General features: G+C 56.9%; 1 protein-coding gene across 2 annotated transcripts; it reads left to right on the forward strand.

Moving 5' to 3' along the window:
* The first annotated feature begins 4,076 nt into the window (after positions 1-4,076).
* LOC142035736 (acidic leucine-rich nuclear phosphoprotein 32 family member B) lies at positions 4,077-12,690 on the forward strand. Of its 2 annotated transcripts, none has more exons than XM_075038137.1 (7): positions 4,077-4,232; positions 6,905-7,054; positions 7,557-7,679; positions 8,736-8,934; positions 9,264-9,382; positions 9,823-9,877; positions 10,748-12,690. In XM_075038137.1, exons 1-7 carry the CDS (start codon positions 4,179-4,181, stop codon positions 10,834-10,836), a joined length of 789 nt encoding a protein of 262 aa, XP_074894238.1. In that variant the 5' UTR covers positions 4,077-4,178; the 3' UTR covers positions 10,837-12,690. The 2 variants fall into 2 exon arrangements, with proteins under 2 accessions (XP_074894238.1, XP_074894237.1); XM_075038136.1 differs by having other exon boundaries at positions 4,078-4,232; positions 9,261-9,382.
* The last annotated feature ends 1,716 nt before the right edge of the window (positions 12,691-14,406 follow it).

Below are 14,406 nucleotides of genomic sequence, written 5' to 3' on the forward strand. Positions count from 1 at the left end.
TAGATCTGTTTAAATGCATCTACCAGACATCAAATACCAGACGCAGCTTTAAAATCAATTCGGTTAAATCAGAGCAGGGTTTTGTATCTTAAGACAAACATAAAGCTCAGCTCCCGAGGGAGTGCAGCCCACGGGAGGGGAGATAAAGCCACCCTGGGACGGGCGGGGGGGGCGGGGGTAGGGGGGAGCATTGTTTTCTACAAAGAACAGGAAACGAGCCTCAAAGAGTACATGAAAGAGACCTTAAAACAAATGCAGATCAGCAAGGGGGGACCTCTCCGCTCATCTCCCAGCTGCTCTGCCCGGGGGCAGCCTGCTGAAGCTGCTGCTGTAGCCGGCGAGGGGTGGGTGGGTGGGTGGGTGGGGGGTGTCTCCTAGCAGGGGACACCCGGGGACCCCTCGGGTGCTGGGACCTGCTTTTCCCTCCTGAGTAGGTCTCGGTGAAGCCCAAAAAGGGCCAGACGAGCCTGGGTTTATCCTGCAAAGGAAGGACCCGCTTACGGTTGGACTCGATGATCTTAAAGGTCTTTCCTAACCTAAATGATTCTATAATTCTATGACCCGCCTTGCTGCTTCACCCGTGGGGATGTGATTAACCCAGAAAGGGCAGTAAGAGGATGCTCTGGGTCTTGAAGCCAGGCCCGTCCCAGCCGTGGGCTGCTCTCCCTGCTCCCTCAGTGCCCCCACCCCACATTTTGTCCTCCGCAGCGTCTGCCCACCTCCACGCAGCCTCAGCGCCGGGAGTTTCAGACCCTTAGGGGCACACGGAGGAGAGGGGTGACTGGTACGGTGCCCCGCGGACTGCTTGGTCCATGGCGGAGCACCAGGAGCTCTCTGGCGTGCAGCTGGGCTGGAGAAACTGAGCCAAGGTCAGCGAGGGAGCCGGGGAGATCACAGAGATGCAAAAAACACACCAACGTTAAAGGTGGTTTTTCTTCATGGAGATGTCCCTTATCTGCTCTTAAAAAACACCCTGGTTTGGCCCCTTTGGAGCTTAAAGCGCTCTGCTGAATGTCGCCATTTCATTTTGCTACTCCTAATAAAATAAGGTTCATGTTAGAGCCAACTGGCAAAAATTAACTGCAATGTACCAGAAAGCCATTTCCTCCCATACAAGGCAAGCCGGTGGCCTGCTGCCAAAGGGGACAATGAGGGACTATGAGGCTGGTCCTGCGCGCCCTCGTGTTCCTGTTTACTTGGAGGCTTGGTCGTTGATCAGAGAGATTTCTCTGGGTATTTTTTAAGGTAATTTTTAATGAAGTCATTGCCAGCAGTGCCCACATCCTGCAGGAATCCTCCTCCTCCTCCTCCTGCACGGGGTTCCTGGGAACGGTGGCACCATGTCGCGGTGGGGGACCTTCCCGAGCCCCGTGCAGCAAGTCTCACCAGCTCCATTGCACCCTTTAAGCTTGACCGGGCCCAAAAGCACCGGCTGGGCCAGGCGATCCCGCAGCCATGAACCTCCCGGGCTGCCGGTGCCCTGCTGAGCCTTGCCTCGCCTGTCCCATAATGGCAGGATTCCCGGCTCACCGTGTTTGCAGCCGGAGCACAGCCAGGGTGAGCCACCGGCCTCTGCGCGCTGCCCGTCAGATGAGAGAAAGGAAAACCATCATCGTAACCCTCGCAGTAACGAGGGAGTTCCCGCTGTTATCTCGTGGTTCCTTTAGCAGAAAGCCCGACCAACACCCCGGCTTTATCAGCCTCCCCAGCTGCAGCACCGCTGGCAGGCGTAGCCTCAGCAGCGGCTGAAAGAGGAGGCTTGGCATGGGGACGGGAACGTGGTGCTGGGGACGGGAACGTGGTGCTGGGGATGGGAACGTGGTGCTGGGGATGGGAACGTGGTGCTGGGGACGGGAACGTGGTTCTGAGGATGGGAATGTGGTGCTGGGGATGGGGACGTGGTACCTGGGGATGGGAACGTGGTGCTGGGGATGGGAATGTGGTGCTGAGGATGGGAACATGGTGCCTGGGGATGGGAATGTGGTGCCTGGGAAAGGGAGTGTGGTGCTGAGAATGGGAATGTGATGCTGGAGATGGGAAAGTGGTTCTGAGGGTGGGACCGTGGTGCCTGGAGACGGGACCGTGGTGCTGGGAACAGGAACGTGGTGCTGGAGATGGGAATGTGGTGCTGGGGATGGGAACATGGCGCCTGGGGATGGGAACGTGGTGCTGGGGATGGGAACACGGTGCTGGGAATGTGAGCATGGTGCCTGGGGATGGGAACGTGGTGCTGGGAATGGGAATGTGGTGCTGGGGATGGGAATGTGGTGCCTGGGAATGGGAATGTGGTGCCTGGGAAAGGGAGTGGGGTGCTGAGAATGGGAATGTGGTGCTGGAGATGGGAAAGTGGTTCTGAGGGTGGGACCGTGGTGCCTGGGGATGGGACCGTGGTGCTGGAGATGGGAACGTGGTGCTGGAGATGGGAATGTGGTGCCTGGGGATGGGAACATGGAGCCTGGGGATGGGAATGAGGTGCTGGGGATGGGAATGCAGTGCCTGGGGATGGAAATGTGGTGCTGTGGATGGGAATGTGGTGCTGGGGATGGGAACATGGCGCCTGGGGATGGGAACGTGGTGCTGGGGATGGGAACAGGGTGCTGGGAATGTGAGCGTGGTGCCTGGGGATGGGAATGTGGTGCTGGGAATGGGAATGTGGTGCTGGGGATGGGAATGTGGTGCCTGGGAATGGGAACGTGGTGCCTGGGAAAGGGAGTGTGGTGCCTGGGGATGGGAATGTGGTGCTGGAGATGGGAACGTGGCACCTGGGGATGGGAACATGGAGCCTGGGGATGGGAATGTGGTGCTGTGGATGGGAATGTGGTGCCTGGGGATGGGAACATGGCGCCTGGGGATGGGAATGTGGTGCTGGGGATGGGAACACGGTGCTGGGAATGTGAGCGTGGTGCCTGGGGATGGGAATGTGGTGCTGGGAATGGGAATGTGGTGCTGGGGATGGGAATGTGGTGCCTGGGAATGGGAACGTGGTGCCTGGGAAAGGGAGTATGGTGCTGAGAATGAGAATGTGGTGCTGGAGATGGGAAAGTGGTTCTGAGGGTGGGACCGTGGTGCCTGGGGATGGGACCGTGGTGCTGGGAATGGGAACGTGGTACTGGAGACGGGAACGTGGTGCCTGGGGATGGGAACATGGCGCCTGGAGATGGGAACGTGGTGCTGGGGATGGGAACATGGTGCTGGGAATGTGAGCGTGGTGCCTGGGGATGGGAATGTGGTGCTGTGGATGGGAATGTGGTGCCTGGGGATGGGAATGTGGTGCCTGGGGATGGGAATGTGGTGCTGGGGATGGGAACGTGGCACCTGGGGACGGGAACGTGGTGCCCGGGGATGGGAATGTGGTGCCCGGGGATGGGAAGGTGTTGCCTGGGGATGGGAACGTGGTGCTGGGGACGGGAATGTGGTGCTGTGGATAGGAATGTGGTGCTGGGGATGGGAACGTGGCGCCTGGGGATGGGAATGTGGTGCTGCGGATGGGAACACGGTGCTGGGAATGGGAACGTGGTGCCTGGGAAAGGGAGTGTGGTACTGAGAACGGGAACGCGGTGCTGGAGATGGGAACATAGCACCTGGGGATGGGAACACGGTGCCGGGGTCATGACTGTGGTGCTGGGGGCGGGAATGTGGTGCCGAGGATGGCGATGTGGTGCCTGGAGATGGGAATGTGGTGCCGGGGACGGGCACGCGGTGCTGAGGATGGTCACATGGTGCCGGCGATGGGCACATGGCACCCGGCCACGTGAACGTGGCGCCGGGGGCCGGGACGGTGGCACCGGGGCCGGGGGTCTCCGTAGGCGGGACACCCCCCCCCACCCCCCCAATCCCGCTCTCTGCGCGCGGCCTGGCCCTCCTCAGGGCGGCGGGTCGGCTCGGGGCCGGCAGGGGGCGCTGCCGTGCGGGGGGTGGGGGGGTGTGCGCGCGTGTGTGGCGCGGCGCTGCGCGCGGCCGGCAGGGGTCGCGGCGCGCGCCGCCTTTGTTGCCCGTTGGCGCCTTCCTCTGCCGAGGCGGCGGCGGCGGCGGCGGCGGCGGCGGGCGGGCGGCGGCGCGCGCGGGCTCGGGCTCGGGCGGGCGGCGGGAGCGGGGCGGGGCGGCGGTGTGAGGGGCGCGCGGCGCGGCGGAGCTCGTGGGCGTGCGCGGCGGAGCTCGGCTCTCCTCGGCTCGGGGCGATGGAGATGAAGAAGCGGTTGACGTTGGAGCTGCGCAACAAGAAACCGGGCGAGGTACCGTCACTTAGAGCGCGGGACCGGCGAAGGGGGGGGGCGGGAGGGAGAACCGGGCGGGCGGGCACGTGTTGCGGGGAGGGAAGGCGGCCCGCGGGGGTCCCCGCACGGCGGGGTGGGTCGTGGGGCGGTTGGGGGTGCGTAGCGCGGTGGTGGGGAGCCCTCCCCGCCACCCCCCCCCCCACCTCCCCCCGCCATGGCGGCGCGCACGTGCGCGGCGGGGCCCGGCCCGGGGCGGCGGCGGCGGCAGCAGCAGCGACCGGTCCCGTCCCGTCCCTTCGCGGGGAATGTTGGCCGGCGGTGCGGGGTGGGGGACGACACACACGGCAGAGCCGGGCCGGTTCTGACCGGACCGTAGCTGCCGAGCAAGGCCGGTGGCGGCCCCGCGCAGCCATGGCGGTTCGGCCATATTAGCGGCCGCCCTGGCCTGCCCCGGCCCGCCCCGCCGGGGCCCGGGTTCCCCGCGGGGCCTAGTCGGGGGCCGTGGGCGACGGGTTAGGCCCGGGGCTCCTCACCGTACCCCCCCCCCCCACTCTGCTCCCCGGGGGTCCGCGCTGTCAGAACTCGGCGGTCGCCTCAGCGCCGGGCGGGCAGCGGGTGTCCCGGTGGGCAGCGACGGTACCGAGGCCCGAGCGGGGCCTGGCCCGGAGGCCCCGGGGTGTGTGTGTGTGTGTGGAGGGGAAAGCTGGGTGCCGGTTCGCGGACACGAAGAGCGGAGCTGAGGTACTCCGTGGCCTGGGCGAGGGGCTGAGGCGGCGGCCGAGCCGCCCTCCCCTCAACTTGCCGCCTCCCGGGGAGGACGTCCCGCCCGGCTCCGCTGCCCCTCAGCTGGCAGCCATGGGGCCGGGACCCCGCAACCTCTCGAAGCGTTTTCCTTCGTCCTTCAGGCCTTCGTTCCCGGAACCGGTTCCCGGCTTGGGAAAGGCGGTCGTTGCCTTATCGGGGTCAGGCCGGCGGCCCCGCTCGGTGCCTTGCAGGGAGATAGCTGGTGGTGGCTGTCACTCGGCTTGGAGGGACGACAGGTCGCCATGTCGTGGCAGCGTGCGGCCCGTGGGCAGCTTAAAATCGAGCGTGAGGCAGATGGGTTGTAAGTGGAGCTTTTGGTAGAGATTAAAACTGCTTTGTGGATGGCGAAGGGATTTGCAGGGCGAGAATGATTTGAGGGGTAGAAGTGTCCCTCCGAGGCTGCAAGCTGCGGGTCTCCTCTAGTTTGACACCAGGAATTTGAGCGACTGGCGTTCTGCAGAGGCGAGCGGGGTCAGAGCGTGCGTGCCCTGGGACCAAAGCCGGTGTGAGCCAGCCTTGCTGCTGGGAGAAGCCGTCCTGGCTGCTTCATCCTGCTGCAGTGCTTGCTCTGCGATCCAGGGCAGGGGCCCGGTTCGGGTTAAAGCTGGCCTCGGCCAGGTTAGTTCACAACCCGATAACGTTCAGGCTCGCCTCTGTGCCCGCACCAACGAAGCGACTGTGGCGGAAGGCTGGCTTTGGCCACCTTTACACCCACCGTGGTGACAGAGTCTCACTTCAGCTGGAGGCTTGTCTGAGGTGTTGGGAGCAAAACGAGCTCAGCTACAAAACTCCTGGCTGAGCCTCTTTGCTGCTCAACTCAGAGCCCTGACCAGCGATGCCACTTTTGGAGTTTTAAGCATTAATTCGCTTGGAGCTTATGCTGCGACGATGGCATGGCAGCCCCGAAACTGCTGCCAGTAAGGCTAAGTGATTTTAAAGTGACTCCCTAATAGTTGGCTGATCTGAGAGGAGAGGTAAAATGGGAGTGCTGCAAAGGAGGAATTCGGAGAGCATTGTGAGCCTTCTGGACAAGGCTGATTTTTGCATCTTGCTGTGAAGAATGTATGGGGTGAAGGCAAGTTTTGGAAGTGGCCTGTGAGAGCTGGGGCTTGAGCGCTCACCTGCACTTTGGGGGAGAGGGGGCTGCCAGGTATGTTTACCTTCCAGGTGTTTAGGGTTGGGAGCAGTTCTGTACTGGTGTTTCATGGTCCTAATGCCACAGGGGGGTTGATTTCTATGCTGAATTACCAGGTAGTGACGGCTTCTGCTTGTGTAGTCTGTGCTGGGCAAAATATTTGATGCCATCAGTGGTCCTGCACTACGAGCTTGAGGTTGAGCTCATCTGCTCAGAGACCTGCCTAGGCAGATGTGTCACCTCTGCGTGGAGACTGTCACAGGGACACGAATCTGCTGGAGGCAGGTTTTCCAGCACCCCAGTGGCTTGGGGGAGAGAGTTGAAGGGGACAAAGCCAGATGACCTTGTTTGACCTCGTTAGTGAAACCTGAAGCGTGACTCTTGAGAGCTTTTTGATGCCTTGTGCATGGAACGTTTTGATGCAACTTCGTGGTTCAGCCCCTTAATGCTTCTTAGTGGAGAAGGTGGGCCTTGGTTGGAGCCACAGGGTGTGGGGTGGCACAGGGGTTGCATGTTGCATGGCTCGTGCTTAAAGGGTGAAGTCCTAACCACTGTGAGGGATTCTCACCTTGTGCCCTCGCAAAAGTTATTTGGCTTTGAGATCTTGAGTGTCCCTTAATATGAGAAAGGAGGACCTTCAGACACACCTGCTGTTTTGAAGTGTCGGTCACTCCGCCTGATGTCAGCTTGGCAGACTCGAGGTGAGGCTTAGCCGGGTGGGATGAAAGCTGCTGGGTGTCTCTGTTGGCAGGTGAAGGAGCTGGTTCTTGATAACTGCCGTTCGGACGATGGGAAGATCGTTGGTCTCTCTTCAGATTTTGAGAACCTGGAGTTCCTCAGCATGATCAACATCAACTTGCTGTCCGTCTCCAATCTCCCCAAACTCAACAAACTCCGGAAGGTGAGTCAGACCTGTGGTCCCATCTCCAGCAGTCCTTGCTCTGAGCCTTCTGCTGCCCTGTCTCTGGTGACAGTTGTTTTTCCTGTATTTGCCAGAAAAAGGCCATTTGATTTTGCTTTTTCCTCTGTAGCCTATAATCTGAGCAAGTGAAAGAGGTTGTGTTTTAGTATGCAACAAAATGCTTTTGAGCTCATTATGTGTTTAGTGTCCTTTCTCTCTTAATTTTGCTGTTGTGCTACTGTCAGAAGCTTCAGTAACATCATATATATTTCAGATTTTAGAGCATGTACCCCTGTGTCCTGCAGTTCGGGGGTGGCTGGGAGTGCTGTGTTACTGTGGGAAGGGGGTTTTACCTGAAAACATGAACTGCTGCTTTATGGTGTGGTCTCACAAACGGGGTCTGGAGCTTGGGTGCTTATTGTAGTCCGGTTATCTGGGCGATTTTATTCCCCATGTCACAAGCTGAGATACTTTGTGACCATGTGATATTCCCTCCTGGCAGCTGGAGCTGAGTGATAACAGGATTTCTGGTGGCCTTGAAGTTCTAGCAGAGAGAACTCCTAACCTGACACACTTGAATCTAAGCGGCAACAAGATCAAAGACATCAATACCCTGGAGCCCTTGGTGAGTGGAAGGCTGTGCTGGAATCTAAGGGATGACGTTGTTTCCTTTGGGGAGCGTGTCTGTGCAGCAGAAGTCCAACGTCTTGGTAACTGTTCCAACAGCACTTCGTGGTTCTGATGGGAACAGATGAGTGGGTCCAATTTGAGGCTGGGCTAATAGTTAATGGCTCCTCTGTCTGGAAAACCAGCAGCCAGTTGCTAAAAGAAGCATGAAATTGGGCTGGATGAGTAAAACTGTGGATGCAGTGCTCAGTGTCCATCTGAGAAAGGACCGTTAATGGGTCGGATGCAGTTTGAGGTAGGTGGCACCTGGGGTGTCATGGAGATGAGTTGCTTGGACACCAGCGAGGCTGTCCATCACATCAGTCCAAAGGCGCCGTTGTGCTGGGCTGGGACCCTCTTGCCCTGGGTGCTGTCACAGCGTGCGTTGCAGGGGGTTCCCGTTGCATCTGAACTGCCCCAAGGAAGACTCTTGCCTTGTGATCCTGACTCTATAGCTGAAAGGTCTGATCTAGGGCATGTGCCTCATTAGCTGTTGCCTTTGGTCCCTCCGTCCCCTGCAGAAAGCTTGAAACTGTTTTACTCCTCCTTTGCTTGGCCAGGTGCACGGTCCGATGGCCTGAGGGGGAGAGCGGCCGTGGCTGTGCCGAAAGGCACACAGGCACAGTCTGCAGGTCTCCCTGTGTTGTGCTCTCGGGTATTTTACCTGATGTTTTGGGCAGGATGAGTCCAGCTCAGTGATTCCTCTTGCTGGGGCAGCTGGACTTTCTGCAGTTGTTGCCCACTCTGTTCAGAAGGGAGTAAGATTTGCAAATGGTTTTACAGGGAGCTGGCTCCAGGGAGGGTAAACTAGGACAGAGGAGCTGAAAAGAAATCTTCTTTGCCTGCACTTAGCAAGAGCAATAACTTCTCTCCATCTGATGAGCACATGGTGCAAATAATGCATGCAAAGACACTTCTGTACTAGATCTGGGTAGCAAACCAGCTGTTCTCTGACGGCTGCCTGATCTTCAAACAGCATCAACTTGTAAGTAATCTAACAAATTGATCTTTGCAGAAAAAGTTGCCAAACCTCCATAGTCTGGACCTGTTCAACTGTGAGGTGACAATGCTTATCAACTACCGGGAGAGCGTGTTCACCCTTCTGCCCCAGCTCACCTACCTAGACGGATTTGATGCTGATGACCAGGAAGCCCCTGACTCAGACCCTGAAGCAGATGGGGATGGACTGGAAGATGAGTATGAGAATGGGGAAGGTGAGGATTTTCTCCTCTTGGTTTTCTTGCTGGGGAACAACCCCTTTTCCCCTTCTGCATGGTCACGTTGCTAAATAAATGGTGATTATAAATTGCCACTAAAGTAGGGGCTGTGTGGGTAACCCCACTCCCCCCTTTGGCAGGCTGCGTAAGAAATGAGACTTGCTGCAAGCTGACGGGGCTTGTTGCTGGCACTCCTTGTGCATGCTTCTGCGTGATTTCCTGCCCATTGCTCACGGAGCACTGGGGTTGGAGCTGTGAGCGTATTGCGTGGGAATAGTGAGTATTTGGGAACAGTAACACTTACCTCCCTCTCCTTTTGGTAGAAGGTGAGGAAGAGGATGATGATGATGAGGAAGATGATTTGGATGAAGAAGTCATTGATGATGAAGAAGATGAAGATGATGATCTGGAAGGTGAAGAGGAGGAAGACGGAGTAGATGATGAGGTGAGGCTTTCTGTCATCAGTACAAATCCGCAGCACCACGTTGCTATGTTCGGTAGTGCATTTGTCCTTTAATCTGGTGATCCATCTGACCAGATGTCCCAGATGCCTCTTTGCGGGCAGATCTGAGGAGTGCTGCCATGTGCTCTGGCTTTTCCTGTACACCTTTTGACTTCATGGTCCGCAAAATTTGCCGGTTTGGACTTGTTTACTGCTGGGCCTGGTACTTCCTGTGACTTCAGGCGATAAAGCTGTACAGCCCCCTTCGCAGGGATGCAAGAAGCTATTTGGGAACTGACAGCTTCTCCCTGCTCGGCTTGTACCTGCCACCCTGAGGTTATAGGGTAGGGCGGGAGCAGAGGCGAAGGAAGATCTTGCTATGGAATTACACCTTGGTCATGGGATTGTGGTTCTTGCAACAAAGCGTCTTGTTTTGACTCTAGGAGGAAGATGAGGAGGAAGATGGTGAGGATGATGAAGAAGATGAAGCTGATGATGGTGAGTTGAATCCTAGGAAACTTAAGTGCTTGCAAAGCTGCCTCAACGGTCTCACGCATTTGCTGGTTTTGTAGAGCTTCTCAAGCTCCAGCGCAGTGCTGTTGTTGCCTGCAGCTTTTCCCCAATAGAAAGTACGGCGTTTCTGCTTACGGGCACCGCTGAAACTGTTGCTTATTTCTAAGTTGACTATTGCGTAGTGGTTATAACCAAAGGGTCACACAGTGGTGATGGGGAAACAGGTTTCAGTACTTCCTAATACCAACCAAGCTGGGTAAGTCTGCCAAATACTAAAGAGGCAAATTGCCTAGAAAACTAGTTCTAAATAGCTTGAGTGGATAGTCTGTGCAGGAGCAGGGCTTCTGTCACAGAAGCCTATGTTAGCCGTGTGTGTGAGGAAATGCTTTTGGAGACATGTTTGTCTCCTCTCGGCTGTAGAGAGGAGGGTAGCCCCGAGCTTCTTGACTTGAGTCCAGACTCTTCTGGTTATAACAAACTTTAAACACCTGAATGGATGCTGACAGAATATGGTGGCTGGCATGACCTCAAATGATCTCGTATGAGCTTGGTCAGAAGTGGCTGAATTCTGCAGATGCTACGTTTTTGGGGGTGGTCAACAAAAAAAGCCCATTTTCAAGCAGCTGTTGAAATGTGGGATGCTTGGAGGGTATAGAAAATAGTTAATGTCTCGTGCTAATCCAGGCTTTTCTGGGTGCTATGAGAAGCTGGGCAGGGTGGATCTCCGCTCCAAAATGGTGCCAGTCTAGTCTGTGCTTGTTCACCAGCAAGCTGTGGCTGACGCGGCTTGAAGCCACAGTTGAAATGTTGTTCCACAAGACTGAACAGAGCTTTATGCTTCGCCTCTTTTTGCAGACCTTCCGCGAGGGGAAAAGAGAAAACGAAATCTAGAGGATGAAGGAGAGGAAGATCCAGAAGACGAAGAGGACGATGAGGATGACTGATCCGAGCGAGCCAATCAGTTTTACAGACTATGACTGTGCTTGTCTTAACCTCCCCGTTGTGTCTATGTGAGACTGTAAATCCCTGTCTCCCACTCCTCCCCCCTTTGTATGGCTGCAGCGTCCACAATATATTTTTTTAAGATGTAGAATACTGTAGGCATTCAGGGGAATCTTCCATACAAGGCTTACTTTCTCACAAGTATCTCATGACCAAAGGCTTTCTCCGTTCTGTGGTTTGTGCAGCAGTTTGCAAAAAAAAAAAAAAAAAAAAAAAAAAAAAAAAAAAAAAAAAATCAAAAAAAAAAGAAAAAAAATTCCTCCTAGGGTATCTTTCGTGTCTGAAATCAGCCTTGCCACACTGGACCCAGAGCTCCAGCTCGCCACCCTGCCTGACAGCAAAGAAGGCGTGTTTGCTATCCGCATGCCCTCAGACCAGCTTTCTGAAGACACTTGAGCCATCTTGAGCAGTGGGTGCAAATCTGGTTCATCTAAATGGACTCAAAGCGAACGATCACTGAGGTCTCTCTGATCAGAAATAATGATGATGTGATCTCTGGAGATGCTTGAAGATACTTTAGTGCTGGGGATGTGGGGTGCCTGGGGTCTTGGGGAGAGGGGGGGGTTGGCTGCTTGCAAGACCTGGTACCTCTGACGATGCACCTTGCAGTAGCCCTGCACTTGATTTCCTATTTTTTTAAAAACTGGAATATTTTTTCTGGTGGCCATCTAGTAACTTCCACTTGGATGTCCAAGTAAGTCTGATTCTTGCGGCTGTGAGCGTCTTCGCTGTGATGAGGCTTCTCGTCACCCCGTAGCAGCCTCTCCCTTTAGGAAGAGATAGGAAATAGCAGGTTAAGGGATACTGCACTTCTGTCAAACTCCATTTCGCACTGTACAGAACACGTTCAACCAGTATCACTGTGATGCACCTAACTCGGCGTTCCCCGGGAGACCGTGTTAGCCTATATATTCTCAGGGTCCTTCTGCTAGCCAGTACCAGCTCTGGACAGTTGCCTCAGCGCTAGCCTGGTGTCCGCATCCTCCTCTTCTTTCCTTTTCAGCATGAAGAAATGTGCATTGATCAGAAATCCAGCTCTCTCCCACTCGTGTTTATGCTCTGCGGGAGCACAGATGGTGCCGCAGAGCATGTGTCCCCCCACCCTGCGGTGGCTGGAAGGAGGAAGGGGTGGATTCAGCCAGGTGTAGCTCTCCGCCGGAGGGTTTCTGACCCCTTGCCCACCCTTCCTCTGCCTGGAGGTGTTCAGCCGGCACATCCGTTAGCTTCTGGGGAGCACTGGCCCCGTGGCATCCAAGGGATGGTAACTGCTCGGTGCTGGGTGCCGGAGAGCCGTGCTGGGGCGGGAGTAACTGCTGTTCCTCCTGCTGTTGAGGCTCTCCACGGGTGCAGACGCACTGGCACTTTGTGGCGTTCCCGGTGGTTGCTCTGGGCAATCTGTCGGCACCCGGCGCTCGGAGGCGAGACTCGCAGCAGTTCCTTCAGAGGAGGGGTGTGTGTTGCAGCACATCCGAGTTTCTCTTGCTTTGTTCTGTCCTTGCTGTTGTCTCTTGCATTGTACAGTAGCTGTAACCATTCGGAGAAGAACTAGTCCTGTAAAATGCAAACTGAGTAACTTATAAATGTTAAAGGAATTTTTAAAAGAAATTTCAGAGCAGCAGTTACTTCTAATTTTTCCCTGCATTTTTAGCAGATCGTATGGATTTTATATTAGCCTAGTAACTGTCAGGTTTTGATTGGTCAGACTAGTCCCAGAAATAAGGATCTCCAGCCCTTTTGTATCTTTTGTTACAAAATTTGGATAAAACTTTTAATAAAGACTTCAGTTTTTAAAAATCCATTGCAATGAACGTTGTCTTCACTGCCTCTGCTCTAGGAACATCCGAGCTGCAGCCAGCCTGCAGGAACACTTGGTGGAAGTTTTGGGGCAGTTTTTCTTGAGTCTCTTCTGGCAGCCGTGACTGTTCCGTGCCCGCAGCGTGATCTGCTTTTGCTCTGAGCCCCAGCTGGGTGGATGCTTGGTAAGTGCAGCTCGGCTGGTGGGGCTGATTTGGACATGTCAGGGTTGTTCATGGGGTGGGGATGGGGACGGAGCGGGAGCTCTGGTGTGGGCTGGAGTACCGCAGACTGGGCTGGTGCAGAGGAGTCCCAGCACGAATGCGTCTGCAGGACCTGCACAGGACGGAGCAGTCCCTGCTGTGCTCGCTGCCTTTGGATGTGGCTGTAGCTGGGCTCACAGGGTCAGGGAGAGGTTGGGGAAGGGTCCCGGTGCTGGATTTTAGGGTGGGCACCTCCACTGACTAGAGGAGGAAGCTGGGTGTTCAGGGTACAAACACACGGCAGGGAGGTGGAAACCTACTGCAGGCTGGGGGCTGGAAGGATCAGGGCAGCTGCCTGTGCCTGCTGGGGCTGGAGGGGTCCAAGGGGTGCCCGATGTCACGGTGCCCCCCTTGTCCTGGGGGCTGGGGTGGTCCTGCTTGGCTTTGTAATGAGTCGCTGCTCCATTAGGTCTCAGCAGGCAGGGGCTTCAGCTCAGGCTTCTCACTTCAGCGTGTCTGTGCCCCTGCTCAGAGCCTGGGGCAATGGGGGGGGGTCCATGCTGGACCGGGGTAGGGGGGCAGCCCCTGGTCCTGCGTGGACCAGAGCTGGGAGGCAGAGCAGTGCTGCGGCTGCTCCCAGTCCCACTCCTCGCTGCTGGCTCGAGGGGCTGCTGCACCCCAGTGCTGCCCATGCAGCCCCCTCCCAGCCATCCCACCTTGGGTGAGGGGCTCCCCTTTCAAATACAGCCTCGCTGCCCCCTCCCCACCCAGGTGGGTGGCTGCGGGGCTGCCCCACTGCAGTGGGGAGCAACTTGCTCCTGTGCACGGAGGCAGCGGTGCTGGAACTGCAGCTCCCATCTGTCCAGCCTGGTCTGTCTGTCCAGCTGGCTCTCCGTTTCCCCTGGTTTCTCTCCACCCTTGCCGTCCTTGTCCGTGGCCGGTGCTGCCTCTGGCCAGCGACTCCCCCAGGATGCAGTCCCCACTGGTGTCTGGGGAAGGCATCGTGGCAAGGGGCGCAAGCAGGAGTGAACCGTGGCAGTGTGGGATGCTGCTCGGCCGTGGGCAGGGACTGCAGCTGGAGGAAGGCACCTCCACCCCAGCCAGGCTGCTGTCAGACCCCTCTTGACCCCCCCCATCAAGGGCAGAGCTGCAGGCGCTGGGGCTTGGCTCTGTGTCCCCCCCCGGTTTGGTGTACCCACGGGGGGGGCTGTATGCTTGCTGCTGGCAGCAGGGGGTGGGTGGGAAGGTGAAGCTCCCCTCCCTGCGTGGGACTTGTGTTCTGGGAGGGGAATGTGTCTGGGAAAAGGGCAGCTCTGTGTGCAAGAGCCAGGGAAAAAAAAAAAAAAAAAAATTCCCCTGGGATTTGTGTCCCCTTCTGGGGCTGGTGGCAGCACCCGACCCGGGGGTGCAGAGCAGCGGGGTGCTGGTTCTCCCGTCCCTTGCTCCGGCGGCGGCTGGCGCCTGGCCAGAGCCAGCGTGGGCACTGGCATGTAGCAGCACGCCTTTGCTCAAACC

The sequence above is a fragment of the Buteo buteo genome, chromosome 10, assembly GCF_964188355.1.
Source record: "Buteo buteo chromosome 10, bButBut1.hap1.1, whole genome shotgun sequence".
Classification (NCBI taxonomy): domain Eukaryota; kingdom Metazoa; phylum Chordata; class Aves; order Accipitriformes; family Accipitridae; genus Buteo; species Buteo buteo.

Bases quoted from the DNA above. Each gene is read 5' to 3' on its own strand.
- LOC142035736 (XM_075038136.1), top strand. From the start codon at position 4,179: ATGGAGATGAAGAAGCGGTTGACGTTGGAGCTGCGCAACAAGAAACCG. The intron at 7,680-8,735 runs GTGAGTGGAAGG...TGATCTTTGCAG, and splicing joins TCAATACCCTGGAGCCCTTG to AAAAAGTTGCCAAACCTCCA. The intron at 9,878-10,747 runs GTGAGTTGAATC...CTCTTTTTGCAG, and splicing joins AGAAGATGAAGCTGATGATG to ACCTTCCGCGAGGGGAAAAG.